The following is a 24482-nucleotide window of genomic DNA, read 5'->3' on the forward strand; positions in this document are numbered from 1 at the left end:
TTCTTCAAGTTCCAAGATTTTATGTAATATTTCCAATAGCTGTTGGCTGAACAACCCTTCAACTTTCCTTTAAGACCTCAAAGCTGTGGACTCCTCAGTCCAAGCCTGAGCTTCACTGCCTTCTTGCTGAGGGATTTAAACATGAGAATCACCCCTGGTTCCTCATGGCCCTCTTGGCTTCTCATCCCACATCTGGTTCATAGCCCCTTGTCCCACAGCTGGTTCACAGCTCCTGGTCCCACAGCTGGTTCACAGCTCCTGGTCCCATAGCTGACAACTTCCAAGCTAACTGCAGACTGCCTGCTTTCTGTGAAAGGTCAAAGCTTTTCTCTTTTGTCCTTTCCATTTAACGAAGGGTTGTGTGGAATATTCCATTCGGGGGGAGGTGTTGGGGTAGTGTGAATGTTGCGGGTTGAGTAATGCAGCAAAGGATCTGGGGACAGGCAGCTGGTGGGATTTGAATTCAGTGAATCAATCTGGAATCATATAAAGTTAGTCTCAGTAACGGTGACCATCGATTGTTGTAAAAACCCATCCAGTTCACCCTATTAATGCTCCCTTTGAGGGAAGAAAATCTGCCATCCTGACCCGGTCTTGCCTACATGTGAATCCAGACCCACACAGCGATGTGGGTGACTCTTAACTGTCCCTCTAAAATGTCTGAGCAAGTCAGTCCATTCAAGGGCAGTTCGGAGATGAGCAACACGTGCTGGGGCTTTGCCAGCAGTGTCCACATCCCAGGAAAGAATAAAGAATATTCCACGGAAAGCGACGGGTGATTTGAAATGAATTGAAAGTAGTTCAGGAGGTGCTCGTATCGTCCAGAGCTGCTTTTCAATGGATCCTCCTGTTTAAAATAAAAACACATCAGTGTGTCCCTTTCCCTGACACAGCTGACCTTGGAATATCACAATGCTGTTTTTAAACATTCCTTTGTTAAAGATTCAGTCATTTAGAATTGTGAAACAGACAGAAATTAAATGTTCTGTTTTTCCTGGGATCCTCCTGTGCCTGGCACCGGTGTCCTGAACAAGGCTACTAACATTCTCGGGGTTAAAGGTTCCTCCTGGTTCTTGCTATCTGTTGTGTCCTTTGTCACAGTCTGTTCCAGGACATTTATATGGAAAGGTTGTTCAGAAATTCCAGTGAATTCCAGCCCCTTGTGTAACGTTACATTTGGTGTACGTCAGATTCAGAGATGTCCACGTGTGTGTGAAAAGGATTCTTTTATCTATATTTCACCAAACTAGTCTATATTTTCATCATAAGACTACAATGGGAGTATTGTCAACATTTGAGATCTCCAACTTGGGGACGATGAAGGAGCAGCAAAGATTCACAAGAATAATCCCAGAACTATAATCACTTGTGAACTCGCTGGTGTTTCACCAAGTTTGCTGACCAAGCGAATCCCTTCCCACAGACAGAGCAGCTGAACAGTCACTCCCCAGTGTGAACCCGCTGGTGTGTCTGCAATTTGGATGACTGAATGAATTCCTTCCCACAGACGGAGCAGATGAACGGTCTCTCCTTCGCGTGAACTCGCTGGTGTACCCGCAGGCTGGATGACTTTCTGAATCTTTTTGTGCAGTGAGAGCAGTTGAACGGTCTCTCCTCAGTGTGAATGCGCTGGTGGGACATCAGATACTGAGAGCTTTTGAAGCCATTCCCACAGTCAGAGCATTTAAAGGGTCTCTCATTGCTGTGAGTGACTTTGTGTCTGCGCAGGCTGGATAGCTGAGAAAATCCCTTCCCACACATCGAGCAGGTAAATGGCCTCTCCCCAGTGTGAACTCGGTGGTGACTCAGCAGTGCTGATGACGTTCTAAACCTCTTTGAGCAGTGAGAGCAGCTGAACGTTCTCTCCTCAGTGTGAATGCGCTGGTGGGACACCAGTTCCTGAGAGCTTTTGAAACCGTTTCCACAGACAGAGCAGCTGAACGGTTTCTCCCCTGTGTGAATGCGCTGGTGGATCATCAATTTCTGATAGCTTTTGAAGCCACTCCCACAGTCAGAGCATTTAAATGGTCTCTCATTGCTGTGAGTGACTTTGTGTTTCAGCAGGGCAGATGACTGAGCGAATCCCTTCCCACACACAGAGCAGGTGAACGGCCTTTCCCCAGTGTGAACTAGCTGGTGTACCCGCAGATTGGATGAACTTTTGAATCTCTTTGTGCAGTGAGAGCAGCTGAATGGTCTCTCCTCAGTGTGAATGCTCTGGTGGGACATCAGATCCACAACACTTTTGAAGGTCCTCTCACAGTTGGAGCATTTAATGGGTCTCTCATTGCTGTGAGCGACTTTGTGGTTGAGCAGGCTGGATAACCGAGTGTATCCCTTCCCACACAAAGAGCAGGTGAATGGTCTCTCCCCAGTGTGAACCCGCTGGTGTACCTGCAGACTGGATGAATCACTGAATCCTTTCCCACACACAGAGCAGGTGAAAGGTCTCTCCCTGGTGTGAATTCGCTGGTGTGTCCGCAGGTCAGAGGAGCGAGTGCATCCCTTCCCACACACAGAGCAGATGAATGGCCTTTCCCCAGTGTGAACTCGTTGGTGTTGCTGCAGTGTGGATGACCTTCTAAATCTCTTTGTGCAGTGAGAGCAGCTGTAAGGTTTCTCCTCAGTGTGAATGTGCTGGTGGCCCCTCAGATCCGCAGCACTTTTGAAGCCGCTCCCACAGTCAGAGCATTTAAAGGGTCTCTCATTGCTGTGAGTGACTTTGTGGTTCAGCAGGTTGGATGACTGAGTGAATCCCTTCCCACAGACAGAGCAGATGAATGGTTTCTCCCCAGTGTGAATTCGCTGGTGTACCCGCAAATGGGATGATGTTTTAAACCTCTTTGAGCAGTGTGAGCAGCTGAATGGTCTCTCCTCAGTATGAATGCGCCGGTGGGACACCAGTTCCCCAGAGCTTTTGAAACCGCTGCAACAGTCTGTGCATTTAAATGGTCTCTCCTGAGTGTGAATGAGATTGTGTGCACGAAGGCTGGATAAATGAATGAATCCCTTCCCACACACAGAGCAGGTGAACGGTCTCTCCCCAGTGTGACTGCGTCGATGTATTTCCAGCTGAGATGGGGATATGAATCCCTTTCCACAGTCCCCACATTTCCACGGCTTCTCCATGGTGCGGGTGTCCTTGTGACTCTCCAGTTTAAACAATCAATTAAATCTCACACAGAACACGGGTACAGTCTCTCCCCGCTGTGAATGGTATGATGTTTTTTCAGGCTGTGTAACTGGTTAAAGCTCTTTCCACAGTCAGTGCATTGGAACACCCTCGCTCAGGTATGGATGTGTCTCGCTGCTTTTCCAGTCACACCGATGTTTAAAGTCTTTTGAAGCAGACAGAACAGAGAAGCATTCCTCCTTCTAGATTCAAAGGCTGATGATATTCAGGTCCCGATGAATTGAGTGATTCTGTCAGATCTTGACTTCATGTTTGTGTTGAGATTTCTGTCTGTAAATCCTCACCTTCTGATATCCTATAAAACGAATTTACAAAAGTAGTCACTGTCAGTACAGGATAGAAATTCAGAACAGACAATTCTAGTTTCTATGGAACATTCTTTCCTCTCTCATTCCCCAAAAGCTGTAAATCTCCATCCCACACACTCTCCCTCCATTCTCACTCTGATGGGCGGTACGGTGACACAGTGGTTAGCACTGCTGCTTCGCTGCACCAGGGACCCGGTTCGATTCCCGGCTTGGGTCACTGTCAGTGTGGAGTTTGCACATTCTCCCTGTGTCTGCATGGATTTCCTCCGGTGCTCCAGTTTCCTTCCATGTTCTGAAAGACTTGCTGGTTAGGTGCATTGACCCGAACAGGCACCGGAATGTGGTGGCGAGGGGAATTTCACATTAACTTCATTGCAGTGTTAATGTAAGCCTGACTTGTGACTAATAAGTAAAACTTCACTTTAATATTCACCCTCCCAATTCTCCTGAAGGTGCTGATTGAGACTGATTGACAGTTCCATGCTCACTGCTTCCTGGCCTGGAGTCATGATGTGGAGAACTCCCACCCGCCTGACGAAGGGACAGCCTGTTCTGAAAGCTAGTGGCTTTTGCTACCAAATAAACCTGTTAGACTTTAACCTGATGTTGTTAGACTTCTTCCTGTCCTGGACACAGAGAGCTGAAAATCTCCATGCAGGCTGCCAGACAGATATATGTCTACATGACTGGACTAAAGATGTGTGGAATAAACAGATTGGATTCACTTCCTTTCCCTTCAGTTGCTGCAAGTCCCCAATCTCCCCCAGAATAAGAAAAGAAATGGAAAGGGGGAAAAGAAAGTGTTTTACTCACAGATGTTGGCCTCTTTTAAGGTCAAACCAAATACTCACAGAAGTCGGCGACAGGAGGAAGTTTCAGTTTGTTTGAAGCTCAATCTTCATTCAGAGAGAAGCAACAGCTTTGCTGAACCAACAAAGGTGGAAGCTCCGTGCAGCCATTGATACGAGGCCTGGATTCTGATTGGCTGGAAGACTTGCATCCATCCGATCCTCCATACGTTGCCATTGGTCTATCCCCGCATGAGGGGGCGGAGCCCGAGCCCACGTGGGGGTGGGCGGGGCTTTGACTGGCAGCCGCGCTGCGCTGGTGTCCAATCCGCAGTGTTTTGCTTCTGTAACCAGTGATATTACTGCCAATAGGACGCTGTGTGCTGGGAACGCCCCTCTCAGTCATTGTGACGGCACAATGGAGCCCTGTCTGAATCAGCCAATAGTAATCACTCTGCTCCACGGTGACGTCTCCGGGTTCAGGTCGCGGACCCGGGAGCCCCGCCCCCACCTATTGCTCCCCAGTCTGTACTGACAGTAAGTAGTCTCAGAACACCAGGTTATCATAGAAACCCTACAGTGCAGAAGGAGGCCATTCGGCCCATCGAGTCTGCACCGACCACAATCCCACCCAGGCCCTACCCCCACATATTTACCCGCTAATCCCTCTAACTACGCATCTCAGGGACAATTTGTAACCTGGCCAATCAACCTAACCCGCACATCTTTGGACTGTGGGAGGAAACCGGAGCACCCGGAGGAAACCCACGCAGACATGAGGAGAATGTGCAAACTCCACACAGACAGTGACCCAATCCGGGAATCGAACCCAGGACCCTGGAGCTGTGAAGCAGCAGTGCTAACCACTGTGCTACCGTGCCGCCCTTAAATCCAACAGGTTTATTTGGTAGCTTGAGCTTTCAGAGCGTTGCCCCTTCATCAGGTGAGACTACTTACTATGCTTAACCCAGTCCAATGCCGGCAACTCTATATCAGTCTGTACTGACTCTGATGACTTTAGTAAATTTATTTTACAGGATATCAGAAGGGATAGAAACATAGAAAACTACAGCACAAAACAGGCCCTTCGGCCCCACAAGTTGTGCCGAACATATCCCTACCTTTTAGGCCTACCTATATGCCCAGCATTGAGTTGTAGCATGGCAGCTATCAGCATTATGAGAGGGTTCCTCCTCTGACCTTTTAGCCAGGGGGCAAAGGTTAGCGGGGGTGGGGGGTTCGAGGTCGGTGAGGTGATGACTGTGGGAACCATAGCACTCATAAAATTCAGCCCATGGTACTTTGACCATTTGGAAAAGTTGGTGGTGCGGTAGATATGATGTACTTTGAAGTGGCATTCACTGACCTTCACCACCTTTGTGAGGTCATTAAACATCTTTTGGCACCTGCCGCCAGGTTCCCAGGAGCAGACTCTCTGAATTGACCACCATGGCAACCTGCTTCCATTTCCTTCAAAGGATGGTCTTTCAAGCATCCCACAGAAGCATGAGCTCTCTTTGCTCTTGTCCTGTTCCATGCCTAAGGCCTTTAGCACCACACCCATGAACCCAGGATCCCTCTCTCTCTCTCTCTCTATTCTTCGGTGTTCGATTTGTGCAACTCCTCCATGCAGCCAGTGTCAATACAGACAATCAGCCCTGTCTCCTTTCTGTTAAGTGCAGCTCCCTTTTAAAAGAAACAGAGGAGCAGACCAGTTGCATACCTCATGTGCATACTGCTTTGCCCCATGCTGAGTTCCCAGGCAGCCCGCAGCCTGATCCCCGCTGGGGCCAATGTGACAGACATGTAAATAAAGATGCAGCATTAAGCTTGTGTGCTGCCTGCCTCAGTGACAATGAGCCATGGGAGGACACAAACCATCACCCATTGCCAAAAAAATGAGCCCTACCAAATTTTTAGCCCTTGATTCTTTAACAATTAGATTTCAAATTTAAATATTTTACATTCCCACCCAAATCAACCCAAGCATTATTGGGTGAAAATTATCCCAGCAGTGTTTATGACATTAGGTTGATTGGCCATGCTAAAATTGACACTAGTGTCAGGGGGATTAGCAGAGTAAAGATGAGAATAGAACCTGGGTGGGATTGTGGTCAGTGCAGACTCGATGGGCTGAATGGCCTCCTGCTGCACTGTAGGGATTCTATGATTCAAGCTGAAATCCATAATGATGGTGCTCTGAATGGCAAGTGGTTTATAATTGAGACATGGGTGCTACAACTGGACCCCAATTTTCCTCTGATGAGGTGATAATGTACAAGAGAAGAAAACCAATAAGAAGGAACAATTTTAACTCAAAAAATGGGTTGGAGTCAGGTGGAAAATTAGAAATAAGAACACAAAGTGCATCAACCCGCCCAACATCCAGTTTTAACAGGGGCATGGTGAGGGGTGGGTGGAGGTGGGGGATCGCTCTTTGAGTAAGGAGGCTTCATGTCTCCTTTTTAACAGGATTTCTACTTTCTTTTTACCAATTCTGGCTGTGTTTGTCCTTTTAGTTGGTCCACAGGTGCAAAGTCTTAATCTATTCAAGCTAGCTGTTGTTGAGTGAATATCTGAAAGTTTCACTCGATTCATTGGGTCCTGAATATCATTGGCTCTGAATCGAGAAGAATTTTTTATTGTTTCAGTCGCCTTCGAAAGATTTTAAATATCAGAAACAGAAAATGCTGGAAAATCTCAGCAGGTCTGACAGCATCTGTGGAGAGATAACAGAGCCAACATTTCAGTCTGGATGATTCTTCGGCAGAGCACAGCTTCATCAGCTCTGACGAAGAGTCATCCAGACTCGAAACATTGCTCTATTCTCTCTCCACAGACGGTGACAGACCTGCTGAGATTTTCCAGCATTTTGTCTTGTTTCAGATTCCAACATCTGCAGTATTTTGCTTTTATCTTAGAGTTTAAATATCAGTTGGACTGGAAAAGCACTGAGTGTGTGTGTGCTGGTGAACTGATTGTGGAAAGATCTTAAACCAGTTACACAACCTGAAAAAACATTGTACCATTCACAGCAGGGAAGACACCATACATGTGTTTTTGATTTGATTTTATTTATTTATGTGATTAATTGTTGTCACACATATTAGTATACAGTGAAAAGTATTGTTTCTTGCACGCTCTATAGACAAAGTATACCGTACAGAGGGAAGGAAAGGAGAGTGCAGAATGTTGTGTTACAGTCATTGCTAGGGTGTAGAGAAAAATCAACTTAATGCAAGGTAGGTCCATTCAAAAGTCTGACAGCAGCAGGGAAGCATGCGGTGTCCACGGGCGAGGTTGACGCTTTCCGCGCCCGCTGGGCACCGCAGGGGTTGGGGTGCATTATTGACCCTAATAATCACATTTTAATTTGATGTTTTTAAGTTTCCTTTGTACTTTGATTTCTGTTCGGGCTGTTCCCCCTCCTTTTTGGGGAGCACAGTGGTTAGCATTGCTGCTTCACAGCTCCAGGGTCCTGGGTTCGATTCCTGGCTCGGGTCACTGTCTGTGTGGAGTTTGCACATTCTCCTCGTGTCTGCGTGGGTTTCCTCCGGGTGCTCTGGTTTCCTCCCACAGTCCAAAGATGTGCGGGTTAGGTTGATTGGCCAGGTTAAAAATTGCCCCTTAGAGTCCTGAGATGCGTAGGTTAGAGGGATTAGTGGGTAAAAATATGTGGGGGTAGGGCCTGGGTGGGATTGTGGTCGGTGCAGACTCGATGGGCCAAATGGCCTCCTTCTGCACTGTAGGGTTTCTATGATTTCTATGATTTCTATGATTTACTTTGTCCTGATTTAATCTGAGTTTGTTTACTTGGTTTGGTTTGACCTAAAAAGAGGACAGCAGCAGGGAAGAAGCTGTTCTTGAGTCAGTTGGTACGTGTCAGACTTTTGTATCTTTTTCCCGATGGAAGAAGGTTGATAATGCTGGCTGCTTTTCCAATGCAACGGGAAGTGTAGACAGTGTCAATGGGTGGAAGACTGGTTTGAGCGATGGACTAGGCTTTGTTCACAGCCCTTTGTAGTTTGTTGCAGTCTTGGACAGAGCAGGAGCCATACCAAGCTGTGATATTACTGGAGAGAGTGCATTCTATGGTGCATCTGTTGAAGTTGGTAAGAGTTGGAGCGGACATGTCAAATTTCCTCAGTCTCCTGAGAAAGTAGAGGAGCTGGTGTGCTTTCTTAACTATAGCGTTGGCATGAGGGGACCAGGACAGGTTGTTGGTGACAGGTGTTGTATCTATGGACAAGGTTTTAACTGATCGTCCAGCCTGGAGAGATACAAGAACACCGGCACCATGGAGAAACTGGAAATGTGGGGACTGTGGGTTGGAATGCCAGTTCCCATCTGAGCTGGAAAAACATTAACATGTTCACACTAGGGAGAGACCATTCACCTGCTCTCAGTGTGGGAATGGATTCAGTCGGTTATCAACCCTGGAGGTACACCAGTGGGTTCACACTGGGGAGAAGCCGTTCACCTGCCCTCAGTGTGGGAAGGGATTCACTCAGTTATCCCACATGCTGCAACACAATGTCACTCACACCCGGGAGAGACTCTTTAAATGCTCTGACTGAGAATTCTTTGAAAAGCTCTCAGGTACTGATGATCCACCAGCGCATTTGTACTGAGGAGAGATCGTTCAGCTGTTCTCACTGCACAAATAAATTTAGAAGGTCATCCAACCTACGTGCACACCAGCGAGTTCACACCGGGGAGAGACCATTCACCTGCTCCATGTGTGGGAAGGCATTCACTCTGTTATGCAACCTGCAGAGACACCAGCAAGTTCAGAAGTGATTACAGGGGTTGGATTCTGCCGTTATTGCTGCTGTTAATCACATCCAGGACTGAACCATGTCCGTTCTGACTGTTGGTGAAGTGGGAGGGTCGGAGGGTCTCTTTCTGCTGGACTGGCCGGCCTCACGACTTTGCTTCCAGTGGCTGATGCTCTTTGAGCCTGGGAGAGCACATTTCCACTGAAATGATCCACAAAAGCTGATGAAAGACATTTATTTTATCCTGGATAGTAAACAGTGTTTTTCCTACCATTAAGTCATTAGGGCAGACAAGGAGGCCATTCAGCCCATCAGTTCTTCAGTGTGGAATAAAGGGTCAGTAAGTTTAATGTGAGCTTATAAACTGAGTTACATTTGTGAAAGCTGTCTCTCTCTCTTGCTGTATATTCCATCACAACACCCAGCCTACATTGTTTTCCTAGATGTGTTTGGCTAGAGATTAAGTTACTGGAGCCAATGAGTGCAAGCTGTTTTTGACTTGTTTAAGTTTTCCATCCTGTACTTTCCCACTAACTTGCAGACAAAACAGCCTGGTCAGCTGTGTATAAACGTATGTCATTATAACTGTTCTTTGAGATGCTCCAGTTTACCGAAGCATTTCCCGGCATGTTTGTAATAAAGATTCCCAAACTTTAACAACTCTGGCCTCTGAATGACATTTGTCCCACAGAAACCTGGCATCAGGAACAGGATCCACTGACGATTCTGATTAAAGGGAAGTCTCCGTGGACAGCAGACGCCGGGGTGAATACTGTTTGTTTTCTAACACCCGGTTTAGTTGGATCTGACTGAGCGCTGGGGCCTCCTCGGAACCCCAGGGATCTGTTTCTAGTCTGTTTCTTTGATGTCCATTCGCTGTCATTTCAATCACTGGAACATTTCAGTCATGAAATTGTGGGTTTTACACCGAGGATGTGTCTGGGTGCGATGCTGAAGCCCCCGTGAGCCAGAGAGTTTTGTAGCTGCTGACAAATGAGGGGATAAAGCCACACGGGAGGCTAAACAGAGAAAGTGAGGCAGTTGGAGGGAGTTTGGCGTGTGTTCAGAGGAACCAGATAGGGGCTCAGCCAGCATTATCACATCGATGGATCGGCACAGAAAAGCTCCAACCCGATGGAACCTATGAGGCCAAGGCTGGGTTAGAGGCCCGGGGATTTGAAGAACCCACAGGAGATAAAGAGGTCAGAGTGGACTCACCCACAGCGGGAAAGGTAAATTTGTATTTTTTTTGGAGCTTTTAGCAACATTTTCTTGGGAATGTAAGTCAATAGATATAAAAGCTGCATTTGGGAAATGTCGATGTACAAAGTGACCTCGGTGTCCTCGTACACCAGTCACGGAAAGCAAACATGCAGGTACAGCAATCAGTCAGAAAGGAAAATGATCTGTTGGCCTTCATTGCAAGAGATCTTGAGTACAGGAGCAAGGATGTCTAACAGTGGCTTGGGAGGCCACATCTGGAGTATTGTGCGCAGTTTTGGTCTCTTTATCTAAGAAAGTATATACTTGCCACTGAGGGAGTGCAGCGAAGTTTAATTAGACTGATTCCTAGGATGGCAGGATTGTTGTATGAGGAGAGATTGGGTTGACTCGGCCTGTATTCAACAGAGGTTCGAAGAATGAGAGGAGATCACATTGAAATGTATAAAATTCTGACAGGGCTGGACAGAGTGGATGCAGGGATATTGTTTCCTATGGCTGGAAGGTCTAGAACAAGGGGTCACTGTCTCAGGATACAGGGGACACCATTTAGGACTGAGATAAGGAGACATTTCTTCATTCAGATGGGGGTGAAACTGTGAAATTCTCTCCCACAGAAGTCTGTGAAGGCCAAATCACTGAATATCATATCCCTACAGTGCAGATGGAGGCCATTCAGCCCATCAAGCCTGCACCAACAACAATCACACCCAGGCTCCATATATTAAAAAAAATAGATTTCTGGACTCTCAAGGTGTCAGTGGGTATGGGGAGAGCGCTAAAGTGTGGCATTGAGAATGAAAGTTCAACCTTAATCATGTTGAATGGAGGAGGACGATTGAAGGGCCAAATGGCCTCCCTCTAACCTATGCATCTCAGGACACTAAGGGTCAATTTAGCATGGCCAATCAACCTAACCCGCACATCTTTGGACTGTGGGAGGAAACCGGAGCACCTGGAGGAAACCCACGCAGACATGAGGAGAATGTGCAAAATCCACACAGACAGTGACCCAAGCCGGGAATCGAACCCAGGCCCCTGGAGCTGTGAAGCAGCAGTGCTAACCACTGTGCTACCATGCCGCCCACAATGGATTGAGGGTGATTTTGCGGTTTGGATCAGAAATTGGCTCGCTGTAAGAAGACAGAGGGTGGTGGCTGATGGGAAATGTTCATCCTGGAGTTCAGTTACTAGTGGCAAGGATCTGTTTTGGGGCCACTGCTGTTTGTCATTTTTATAAATGACCTGGACCCAGGGGGTCAATGGGGTCAATAACCCCATGACGCTGGGTCATTTTATAAATGACCCAGCGTAGAAGGCTGGGTTACTAAATTTGCGGATGACACTAAAGTCGGTGGAGTTGTGGACAGTGCGGAAGATTTTAGAAGGACACTAAAATTGCCCCTTAGTATCCTGAGATGCATAGGTTAGAGGGAGGACATTTGGCCCTTCAATCGTCCTTCCGTCCTGCGGAAGGTTACAGAGGGACATAGATAAGCTGCAGAGCTGGGCTGAGAGGTGGCAAATGGAGTTTAATGCGGAAAAGTGTGAGGTGATTCACTTTGGAAGGATTAACAAGAATACAGAGTACTGGGCTAATGGTAAGATACTTGGTAGTGTGGATGAGCAGAGAGATCTCGGTGTCCATGTGCAGAGATCCCTGAAAGTTGGCACCCAGGTTGGTAGGGTTGTTAAGAAGGCGTACACTGTGTTAGCTTTTATTGGTAGAGGGATTGAGTTTTGGAGCCATGAGGACATGTTGCAGCTGTACAAAACTCTGGTGCGGCCGCACTTGGAGTATTGCGTACAGTTCTGGTCGCCACATTATAGGAAGGATATGGAAGCATTGGAAAGAGTGCAGAGGAGATTTACCAGGATGTTGCCTGGTATGGTGGGAAGGTCTTATGAGGAAAGGCTGAGTGACTTGAGGCTGTTTTCGTTAGAAGAATGTTAAGAGGTGACTTAATAGAGGCATACAAGATGATCAGAGGATTAGATAGGGTAGACAGTGAGAGCCTTTTTCCTCGGATGGTGATGGCTAGCACGAGGGGACATAGCTTTAAATTGAGGGGTGATAGATATAGGACAGATGTCAGAGGTACGTTCTTTACTCAGAGAGTAGTAAGGGCATGGAATGCCCTGCCTGCAACAGTAGTGGACTCGTCAACATTAAGGGTATTTAAAGGGTCATTAGATAAACATATGGATGATATTGGAATAGTGTAAGTTAGATGGGCTTTAGATTGGTTTCACAGGTCGGTGCAACATTGAGGGCTGAAGGGCCTGTATTGCGCAGTAATGTTCTATGTTCTATTTTCAAACGGGCCACCTGGAATGGCGATTTGTAAAACACTCTGGGACAATTGGGCAAGAACTAAAACAGCAGGCTGCTGCCTAAAAGACAGAGATAAACAGGCTGCAACTCAGATGACTGAATACACAGGATATGGGCCATCTCCAGGACAAAAGGGACTTTCTGGTAAAACTGGGTTGTTTACCAGACATAGGGGCGCCGTAACCCCTTATTTGGGAGGGCCGTTGACATGGCCGTTGGGGACACACCCAGAGATTGGTGTGGCAGCAACCTGATCAGGGTGATCAAGTCCTGATCGATTGATTAGCAATGGCCAAAGAGGCGCGAAGCCCAACAGGGTATAAAGGGTGGTGCGCAACCAAGAATCTCTCTCTCTCTGACCCCACGAACGAGCTACAACAACAGTGACCGTCACCAACAACGACCAGCACGAGGAGAGCCACCACAGCCGAGAAGGAAAGAAGACCAGAGCCAGAGTGCCAGATCAGACCAAAGGACCAGACTACGCAGAGGACTACAGAGACCAGCGCACAGATAAAGGCCAATGTCTGCTTGGGTACTTGCCAGTCATGCAAAGTTAAGTCAAGGTCTAGTATTGGACTTGAACTTTAGTATTTTCTGTAAGATAACTTATTGTTGGTTGGGTGGGTGATTAATGATTGTGTGTTTTAAATAAATATTGGATGTTCTAACAAGAAGTTTACTCGCAATTCTTTGTCCATCGTATAAGGGTTAAAACAGACTGTGCAGCGGGTACAACACTTGAAAATTGAGTTGGAGGGAAGAGTGTATGTCTGGGGTGCGTGGGGTCCTGAATTATGCTGGCTGTTTTCCAAAGCAGCGGGAAGTGTAGACAGAGTCAATGGATGGGAGGCTGGTTTGCATGATGGACTGGGCTTCATTCACAACCCTTTGTAGTTAGTTTCTTGCGGTCTTGGACAGAGCAGGAGCCATACCAAGCTGTGATACAACCAGAAAGAATGCTTTTTATGGTGCATCTGTAAAAGTTGGTGGGAGTCGCAGGTTAGAGGTGTGCGGGTTAGGTGGATTATCTATGGTAAATACGCGGGGTTACGGGGAGAGAATAGGGTGGACCTGTGTGGAATGCACTTTTGAAGAGTTGGTGCAAACTCAATGAGCTGAATGGCCTCCTTCGACACTGGAGGGATTCTATGATTCTAAATGGAGATCACAAATGTTGAAAGTGCTTCCAGTTTAGTCTGCCCCAGGTTTTAAAAAGGTTGCCATGATGTGGAGATGCCGGTGTTGGACTGGGATGGTCACAATAAGAAGTCAACACCAGGTTAAAATCCAACAAGTTTATTTGGAATTACGAACTTTCAGAGCGCTGCTTCTTCATCAGGTGAGTGGAGGTAGGTTCACAGACACGGTATATATAGGCAAAGACACACTTGCAAGATAATTACAGATTAGAATGTGAAGAATGGTTGGATTGCGAATCTTTACAGGTAATCAAGTCTTTCCAGGTACAGACAATGTGTGTGGAGAGAGGGATAATCACAGTTTAAAAAGGTGTGAATTTTCTTAACCATGTAGGTTCATGTCACACTACATGTAACCCCCACCATACTGTCTGGGTTTGCAAAATCCTACCAACTGTCCGGGCTTGAGACAATTCACACCTCTTTAACTTGTGATTATCCTTCTCTCTACTCGCACTGTCTGTACCTGTAAAGTAAGAAGTCTCACAACACCAGGTTAAAGTCCAGCAGGTTTATTTGGCAGCACAAGCTTTCGGAGCGCTGCCCCTTCATCAGGTGAGTGGAGAATTTGGTTCACAAACAGGGTATATACAGACACAAACTCAATTACAAGATAATGGTTGGAATGCGAATCTTAACAGAAAATAAAGTCTTTACAGGTACAGGCAATGCGAGTGGAGAGAGGGTTAAGTACAGGTTAAAGAGGTGTGAATTGTCTCATGCCAGGACAGTTAGTGAGATTTTGCAAGCCCAGGCAAGTCATAGGGGTTACAGATAGTGTGACATGAACCCAAGATCCTGGTTGAGGCCGTCCTCATGCGTGCAGAACTTGCCAATCAGTTTCTGCTCGACGATTCTGCGTTGTCGTGTGTCTTGAAGGCCGCCTTGGAGAACGTTTACATGAAGATCAGAGGCTGAATGCCCGTGACCGCTGAAGTGTTCCCCAACAGGAAGGGAACATCCCTGCCTGGTGATTGTCGAGCGGTGTCCATTCATCCGTTGTCGTAGCGTCTGCATGGTCTCCCCAATGCACCATGCCTCGGGACATCCTTTCCTGCAGCTTATCAGGTACCTGTAAATCAGCGTACCTATAAAGACTTGATTACCTGTAAAGACTGGCATTCCAACCATTCTTCAAATTCCAATCTGTAATTATCTTGCCATTGTATCTTTGCATATATATGCCATGCCTGTGAACCTACTCTCCACTCACCTGATGAAGGACCAGCTCCGAAAGCTCATGATTCCAAATAAACCTGTTAGACTTTAACCTGGTGTTGTGAGACTTCTTACTAAAACAGTTGAACATAACCTCTCTGTTTTACAATTCTATTCCTCTAGAATTGCATCCCATATATGGGCCCAGATTTTAGAACATAGAACATAGAACATTACAGCGCAGTACAGGCCCTTCAGCCCTCGATGTTGCGCCGACCAGTGGTACCAATCTAAAGCCCCTCTAATCTACACTATTCCAATAACATCCATATGTTTATCCAATAACCACTTGAACGCTCTCAACGTTGACAAGTCCACCACTGCTACAGGCAGGGCATTCCACGCCCTTACTATTCTCTGAGTAAAGAACCTACCTCTAACATCTGTCCTATATCTCTCACCCCTCAATTTAAAGCTATGTCCTTTAGGAAATAATGTGAAGTTCTTAACAAGGGTGCAGAAGAGATTCATGAGAATGGCACCTCGCATCATTAAAAAGTACCTGAATAAGCACTTGGCAAGTCATAACATTTAAGGCAATGGGCCAGGTGCTGGTAAATGGGATTAGGTGGGAGGTCAGGTGTTTCTTGCGTGTCGGTGCAGACTCGATGGGCTGAAGGGCCTCATCTGCCCTTCACGATTTTATGATGTGGTATTCCATTTAGTTGGAGACTAGAGCAGCTGAGATTTCTCTCTAAATAAGTCAGTCATTATGATCAGGAATGGGGCCATTTGGCCCACCGATTCAATGCTGACCAAACCCTTCCCCTGTTTTATGTATATGTCGCTATGACTGGACTAACAATGTGTGGAATGTACAGACTGGGGAACAATGGGTGGGGGCGGAGCTCCCGGGTCCGCGACCTGAACCCGGAGACGTCACCGTGGAGCAGAGTGATTGCTATTGGCTGATTCAGACAGGGCTCCATTGTGCCGTCACAATGACTGAGAGGGGCGTTCCCAGCACACAGCGTCCCATTGGCAGCAATATCACTGGTTACAGAAGCAGAACACTGCGGATTGGACACCAGCTCAGCGCGTCTGCCAGTCAAAGCCCCGCCCACCCCGGTTGCCTCCCGCTCGACATTGACCAATGGGAACACGTGGAGGACTGGATGGGCGTTAGCCTTCCAGCCAATCAGAGTGCGGGCCTTGTGTCAATGGCCGCGCTGAGTTAAATCCATTGTTGCTCAGCGAAGCTGCTCCTCTCACACAGACTCAAACTTCCTCCTGTCGCCAACATCTGTGAGTCAAACACTTTCTTTTCTCATTCTGGGTGGAAATTGTTGATTTGCATAAACATTCTGCTATATCTTCATCAATTGAAAGAATCCTATCCATTAAACACAATTTTAGTCCAGTCATATAGACATGGATCTGTCTGGCAGCCTGCATGGAGATTTTCAGCTCTCTGTGTCCAGGACAGGAAGCAATCAGCACCTTCAGGAGACTTGGGAGGGTGAATATTAGATACAGCAGAGAATGGAGGGAGAGTGTGTGGAATGGAGATTCACAGCTTTTGGGAAATGAGAGAGGAAAGAATGTTCCACAGAAACTAGAATTGTTTGTTCTGTATTTCTATCCTGTACTGACACTGATGACTTTTGTACACTCCTTTTTCAGAATATTAGACGGTGAGGATTTACAGACTGAAATCTCAGACCAAACTCCACATCAGGGTCTGACAGAGTCACTTAATTCGTTGAGTCTGGCAGGAAAAATGTTTCTCTGTTCTGTCTACTTCAGGAGATTTTAAACATCAGTGTGACTGAAAAAGCACCGAGACACACACACACCTGAGTGAGAGTGTTCAAGTGCAGTAACTGTGGAAAGAGCATTAACCAGTTACACAGCCTGTAAAGGCACCTCAGCATTCATAGCGGGGAGAGACTGTACAGTGTTCAATGTATGGGCGAGGCTTCAACTGATTGTCAAACCTGGAGAGTCACAAGTACCATGGAGCAACTGTGGAAATGTGGGGACTGTGGCAAGGGATTCAGGCACCCATGTCGGCTGGAAATTCACCAACGCATTCACACTGGAGAAAGACCATTCACCTGCTCTGTGTGCGGGAAGGGATTCACTCAGTTATCCAACCTGCTGAAACACAAAGCCACTCACACCAATGAGAGACCCTTTAAATGCTCTGACTGTGGGAGCGGCTTCAAAAGCTCTTGGGAACTGGTGTCCCACCGACGCATTCACACTGAGGAGAGACCATTCAGCTGCTCTCACTGCAGAAAAATGTTTAGAAGGTTATCCAACCTGAGGGTACACCAGCAAGTTCACACTGGGGAGAGACCGTATACCTGTTCCATTTGTGGGAAGGGATTCACTCATTCATCTGGCCTGCGGAAACACAAAGTGACTCACAACAATGAGAGACCTTTTAAATGCTCTGACTGTGGGCACGGCTTCAAAAGTGCTGCAGATCTGATGTCTCACCAGCGCACTCACACTGAGGAGAGACCATTCAGCTGCTCTCGCTGCACAAAGAGATTTAGAAGGTCATCCAACCTACGTGCACACCAGCGGGTTCACACTGGGGAGAAACCATTCACCTGCTCCGTATGTGGGAAGGGATTCACCCGGTTATCCAGCCTGCTGAGTCACAATCTCACTCATAAGGAGAGACTCTTTAAATGCTCTCACTGTGGGAGTGGCTTCAAAAGCTCTGAGGATCTAATGTCCCACCAGCGCATTCACACTGAGGAGAGACCGTTCAGCTGCTCTCACTGCTCAAAGAGATTTAAAAGGTCATACAACCTGCGGGTACACCAGCGAGTTCACACTGGGGAGAGGCCATTCAGCTGCTCTGTGTGTGGGAAGGGATTCACTCATTCATCCAGCCTTCTGACACACCAGCGAGTTCACACTGGGGAGAGGCCATTCACCTGCTCTGTGTGTGGGAAGGGATTCACTCAATTATCCAACCTGCTGAGTCACAATCTCACTCATACGAATGAGAGACCCTTTAAATGCTCTCATTGTGGGAATGGCTTCAAAAGCTCTGGAGAGCTGGTGTCCCACCAGCGCATTCACACTGAGGAGAGACCGTTCAGCTGCTCTCACTGCACAAAGAGGTTTAAAAGGTTATCCAACCTGCAGGTACACCAGCGGGTTCACACAGGGGAGAAACCATTCACCTGCTCTGTGTGTGGAAAGGGATTCACTCAGTCATCTGCCCTGGTGAGACACCAGCGAGTTCATACTGGGGAAAGGCCATTCACCTGCTCTGACTGTGGGAAGGGATTCACTAATTCATCCCACCTGCTGAGACATCAGCGAGTTCACAAATGATTCCAGGGATTGGATTCTGCTGTTATTGCTGCTGTTAATCACATCCAGGACTGAACCATGTTCATTCTGACAGTTGGTGAAGTGGGAGGGTTGGAGGGTCTCTTTATGCTGGACTGGCCGGTCTCACAACTTTGCTTCCAGTGGGCTGATGCTCTTTGAGCCTGGGAGGGCACAGTTCCACTGAAATGACCCACAAAAGCTGATGAAGGACATTTATTTGATCCTGGATAATAAATAGTGTTTTGCCTACCACTACAGGTAGATCTGAAATAAATACAGAAATTACTGGAAAAACGCAGCAGGTCTGGCAGCATCTGTGGAGAGAGAAACAGAGTTAATGTTTCATGTCCAATGTAACCCTACTTCAGAATTAAAGAGTGGGAGAAATGTGATGGGTTTGATGCTGGTGAGAAAGGGCAGAGGGTCATGTAGATGGATACAGAATCACTACAACAATGAAATTAGATTTTAAAAGTAATGCTGACTGAGAATTAAGCATGCTGGGATTTCCAGTCAACCGATAATTAAAAACAGATGCAGGCTGCAGTTATTGTGAGTCCTGACCTGGTCTGGGAACTGTGAAGCTTCCTGTGTTGACCAAATGTGAGAAGTTATTTACTTTGAGTTAGGCATGAAGGCACCGTGTTTTATGGAGGTGATGTGAGCTACGTGCTATCTGAACCAAACATAATAGCATCATTTACAAGTACTTTCATTGGCTGTTCAAGCCATGCGATCGGTTTCTGGTTACACCATTGGCTAGGTGCCAGAGAATCATCTGGAAAGTTGAAACAATTTGTAGATAACAGACGGGGCGGCACGGTAGCACAGTGGTTAGCACTGCTGCTTCACAGCTCCAGGGACCTGGGTTCGATTCCCAGCTTGGGTCACTGTCTGTGTGGAGTTTGCACATTCTCCTCGTGGGGTTCCTCCGGGTGCTCCAGTCTCCTCCCACAGTCCAAAGATGTGTGGGTTAGGTTGATTGGCCATGCTAAAAATTGCCCTTAGTGTCCTGAGATGCGTAGGTTAGAGGGATTAGTGGGTAAAATATGTAGTGATAAGGGGGTAGGGCCTGGGTGGGATTGTGGTCGGTGCAGACTCGATGGGCCGAATGGCCTCTTTCTGTACTGTAGGGTTTCTATGATTTCTATGCGCAGTTCTTTGTGGCGATAACTTTAGAGATCAAGCAATGCAAGAAGATGTGCCCTGAAGAACATTGTCAGAGACCACAAAGACAGATTCCACATTGGGATCGGACTTTGTTCTAACCGGGTAGTGTCTAATTTTATTAAATAACTAGGGTTAATGTTCAGTAAAGAGCTAAAGTTCAGTAAAAGAGTTAAAGTGTTGCAACCATTTTAAGTTTGAATTGGCACCTAAAGTCATACTCATAGAGGATTACAGCATGGAAACGGGCCCTTCAGCCCAACTTGTCCATGCCGCCAGTGTTAAATAAAGGAAGATTGTTAAGAGAATTAAGAGTTGACTCCTGTCTTTGTTGTCACATTAAACTGGAATGCATGAAAGAGCTTGAATTAGTCAGGAAGAACAAAAGGGAAAGTCAGGGATTGGTTAGAGAGTGGACCAGATCAAATGACAAAAATGTCCTGGAACAAAAGGCAAAGGGATAGGTAATGGTTGTAGTAAAGAAACAAAGCATTGATCCAGAGTAAGTGTTAATGGCAGAATAAAGGACAGCTCTGTCTGGAAGCAAAAAAACATGAAAACAAGATGGAGACTGGCACTCGGCAAAAAAACAAATCAAAATGGAGGAGTTCAGGGTGTGAAGTTGTTGAACTCAGTGTTGAGTCCAGAAGGCTGTAAAGTGCCTCATCGGAAGATGAGGGCTGTTTGTCCAGCTTGTGTTGGGCTTCTCCAGAACATTCCAGCAGGCCGAGGATGGAAATGTGAGCATGAGAGCAAAGTGGTGAATTTTAATGGGTGGCACGATAGCATAGTGCTTAGCACTGCTGCTTCACAGCACCAGGGACCCGGGTTCGATTCCCGGCTTGGGTCACTGTGTGGAGTTTGCACATTCTCCCCATGTCTGCGTGGGTCCCCTTCGGGTGCTTTGGTTTCCTCCCACACAATCTGAAAGACATGCTGGTTCGGTGCATTGATCCGAACAGGCGCTGGAGTGTGACGACTTGGGGAATTTCACAGTTACTTCATTGCAGTGTAAGCCTTACTTGTGACTAATAAATAAACTTTAACGGCAAGCAAGCGGAAGGTCAGGGTCGTGCCTGTGGACTGAGCGGAGGTGTTCCACAAAGAGGGCAGGGAACAGCCTACAGATGAATTAAAGAGAAACCATTTGTTTCCAGAACATTGTGAACATCCTTTTACTCTGGTTGTCTTTGATCCTCAAGTCATTTTCTGTTTGTTTTTAACCATGTTCTGTTTCATTAATAAACTTTAATCGGTAAAAATATTTGATTGTTCTGGATTTTTCCTGATGAAATTGATGCACTTTAGGGAAAGTGGGTGAGAGGGGTTGGCAGGCTCTTTAACAGAAAGTGAGTCTCTCTAAGGTATTGGCAAAGGAGCCAGAGGGGGAGATGAGATTTTATTTTTTGACACAGCGAGTTGTTCTGATTTGCCTGAAAGCAGATTCAATAGAATCTTTCCAAAGGGACTTGAAAGGGAAGAATTTGCAGGGCTGTGGGGAAAGAGCAGAGCAGTTGGATGAATCAGAGAGTCCTTTCAAAGAGATAGCAGGGGCACAATGGGCTGAATGGACTCCTCCTGCACCCTGTCAATCTCAGTCTCCTGCTGTTGTGCAGGTTAAAAGGGACAGATTTCATTGCAGCCTCTTGTATATGTATTTAACAAGACAGGTTTCTCTTTAGCTCTGAGTGACCGATAAAAGAATTGGTTGGAGACCCATTTCCAAGACAGTCCTCCAGAACCTTCCTGTCTCTCTATTAGAACTCAATGTCGAGTCCATGGCAGTTTCCCAACTGAGTTGCAGGCCCCGCTATTCTCAGCTAAGTTCAGCCCTCAGCTCCGTCGCCTGGCTGTCATTGACAAAAGCAATAGAGAGACAGAAAGGTGCCCCAGGCTCAAATGGGAAGTTGAAACTTGTGGCTCTAAACCAACACTTCAACATTTGTCAATCAATCCATGTTATTTATACTGGGGGTTTTATTATTAGATTTAGGCACTGGAGGCAAAGGGTGGGACTTTTTAAAGGGTAACTTTCCCTTTCTAACTTTGTATTGTCTATCGTGTCAGCCGTGGCTCAGTGGGGAGCACTGTCACCTCTGAGTCAGAAGGTTGTGGGTTTAAATTCCAGTCAAGGAATCTAGGACAAAAGTCAAATCCAACATTCCTCACCCGGCACTGAGGGAGTGCTGCACTGCCAGCCTTCTTTCAAATAAGATGCTAAACTGAGGCCCTGTCGGCCCGTCTCAGGTGGATGTAAAAGATCCCACAGGCACTATTTTGAAAAAGAGCAGGGGAGTTATCCCCGGTGTCCTGGCCAATATTTATCCCTCAATCAACATCACTAACCTCTAACAGAAATCTTTGTTTCCTCGTTGGCCACTGGTGAGGTTCCAGAGGATTGGAGGTTAGCCAATATTGTCCCGTTATTTAAGAAGGGTAGCAAGGATAACTCGGGTAATTATAGGCCAGTGAGCTTGGCGACAGTGATAGTGAAACTGTTGGAGAAGATTCTTAGGAATAGGATCTATGCACATTTGGAACTGAATGGTCTTATTAGTGACAGACAGCATGGTTTTGTACGTGGGAGGTCATGTCTCACTAATTTAGTTGAGTTTTTTGAGGAGGTGACAAAAATGATTGACGAGGGAAGGGCTGTGGATGTTGTCTACATGGACTCCAGTAAAACATCTGTCAAGGTCCTTCACGGTAGTCTGGTGCAAAAGATTAAATCTCACAGGATCAAGGGTGAACTAGCTAGATGGATTCAGAACTGGTTTGGCTGTATAACACAGTAAGAAGTTTAACAACACCAGGTTAAAGTCCAACAGGTTTATTTGGTAGCAAAAGCCACACAAACCTTCGGAGCTCCAAGCCCCTTCTTCAGGTGTGGGAATTCTGTCCACAAACAGGGCATATAAAGACACTAAATACAAAGTGATGCCCTGTTTGTGAACAGAATTCCCATTCACCTGAAGAAGGGACTTGGAGCTCCGAAAGCTTGTGTGGCTTTTGCTACCAAATAAACCTGTTGGACTTTAACCTGGTGTTGTTAAACTTCTTACTGTGTTTACCCCAGTCCAACGCCGGCATCTCCACCTCTTGGCTGTATAAGACAGAGGGTAATGGTGGAAGAGTGTTTTTCTGAATGGAAGTCTGTAACTAGTGGTGTTCTGCAGGGATCAGTGCTGGGACCTCTGTTGTTTGTAATATATATAAATGTCTTGGAAAAACATAACTGGTCTGATTAGGAAGTTTGCGGATGATACTAAGATTGCTGGAGTGCGGATAGTGATGAAGATTGTCAGATAATACAGCTGGATACAGATAAGACTGGAAAATTGGGCAGAAAAATGGCAGATGGAATTGAATCCGGATAAATACAAGGTGATGCATTTTGGTAGATCCAATTCAGGTGGGAGCTATAAAATAAATGGCAGAACCATGGCAGACACACAGAGAGATCTGGGAGTACAAGTCCACAGATCCTTAAAAGTGGCAGCACAGGTGGAAAAGGTGGTGACGAAAGCATCTGGCATGCTTGCCTTCATCGGCTGGGGCATAGAGTATAAAAGTTGGCAAATTATGTTACAGTTATGTAAAACTTTGGTTGGGCCACATTTGGAGTATTGTGTCCAACTCTGGTTACCACACAACCAGAAGGATGTGGAGGCTTTGGAGGGAGTACAGAAAAGGTTTACCACGATGTTGCCTGCAATTAGCTATGAAGATTGAATAAACTGGGATAGTTCTCTCTGGAAAGGTGGAGGTGAGGGACGATCTGATAGAAGTTTATAAAATTATGAGGGGTATAGATAAGGTGAACAGTTGTAAGCTTTTTCCCAGGGCAGAGATGACAATCACAAAGGGGCACAAGTTCAAGGTAAGGGGAGTGGGGATGTGCGGGGAAAGTTTTTTACCCAGATGGTGCTGGGGGCCTGGAATGCACTGCCAAGTGAGGTGGCTGAGGCAGACATGTTAGCAATATTTAAGACATCTGGATAGACGCATGAACAGGCGGGGAATAGAGGGATACAGGCGGTTGGCCAACGCAGGCCTGGTGGGCTGAAGGGCCTGTCCCTGTGCTGCACTGTTTTGTTCTTGTTCACTAAAAACAGATCTGCTCATTATCACATTACTGTTTGTGGGATCTTGCTGTGTGTAAATTGGCTGCTGTGTTTCTGACGTTACAACAGTGACGACGCTTCAAAAGTATTTCATGGGCTGTAAAGCTCTTTGGGACGCCTGTGGTTGTGAAAGGCACTATAGAAATGCAAGTGTTTAAATTGAAGATTTCTGTTCTCTGATCTTGTTATCTGGAACTGAATTGATTTCAGCCACCCCCCAACTCACCATTTAATAAATTCACTTTGGTTCAGACAAGACTTTAACCAAGTAAGGCAAAGGCAGAATTCTCTGGATAGTAAATTTAAAAATAAGTTTATTCAATGAAAAAGGTTTACTGAACAACTTTAAGACATTGACTTTTACACTTCATGCGGGTGATCAGTCTGTAGAAGCGTAACCCTCTCTGGCTCCTTCTTTGACAGTAATTCCCTTGGAACTCAGCCTCGGGAGTTTTCAGTACTCGGTTAGCAAGGAAGACCTTCGGAACCTCGACTTTAATCCCCAAAGTGATCATTACCTCACGTCAGAGTTGGGCCTGTTGTAACATGACAATTGGTCAATTTGGTCACTCGATTAATTTAATTGGATCCCCAATTACTTACTCCACCTTCTCCCATTTTCTTAGACAGGAATACAATAGAACGGTTTCATACAATCCCTTTATCTGATTCTATACAATCCCTTATTCACACAGTTTCAAATGTTGAGGCTAATCAGAGCTTGAAGGTCTCTCTTGCCAGTACATTTATCTTCATTCCACATTCTTTACATACACAGCAATTAAGCTTTTACATTTTTACAGCAAATAAAACTCAGTCTTTTACTATTACTGATTGATTACTGATTC

At 46.3% G+C, this 24482-nt stretch overlaps 2 protein-coding genes across 2 annotated transcripts in view; one reads left to right on the top strand and one right to left on the bottom strand.

The window, feature by feature from the left end:
* The window catches only part of LOC144510907 (uncharacterized), a 347486-nt gene that overhangs the window by 90264 nt on the left and 232740 nt on the right, over positions 1 to 24482 (bottom strand). Inside the window, exons 8-11 of the mRNA XM_078240963.1 lie at positions 2747 to 3009; positions 2534 to 2662; positions 2327 to 2449; positions 1555 to 2158 (exon numbers count right to left, since the gene is read on the bottom strand). Coding sequence (XP_078097089.1) covers positions 1555 to 2158; positions 2327 to 2449; positions 2534 to 2662; positions 2747 to 3009 — 1119 coding nt within the window. The remainder of the gene's footprint in view (positions 1 to 1554; positions 2159 to 2326; positions 2450 to 2533; positions 2663 to 2746; positions 3010 to 24482) is intronic.
* On the top strand, positions 16198 to 20767 carry LOC144510466 (uncharacterized). Its single transcript, XM_078239913.1, has 2 exons — positions 16198 to 16288; positions 16667 to 20767. The coding sequence occupies exon 2, from the start codon at positions 16952 to 16954 to the stop codon at positions 18341 to 18343; it is 1392 nt and encodes a 463-aa protein (XP_078096039.1). The 5' UTR covers positions 16198 to 16288; positions 16667 to 16951; the 3' UTR covers positions 18344 to 20767.

This window comes from Mustelus asterias, chromosome 23 (assembly GCF_964213995.1).
Source record: "Mustelus asterias chromosome 23, sMusAst1.hap1.1, whole genome shotgun sequence".
In the NCBI taxonomy this organism is placed as follows: domain Eukaryota; kingdom Metazoa; phylum Chordata; class Chondrichthyes; order Carcharhiniformes; family Triakidae; genus Mustelus; species Mustelus asterias.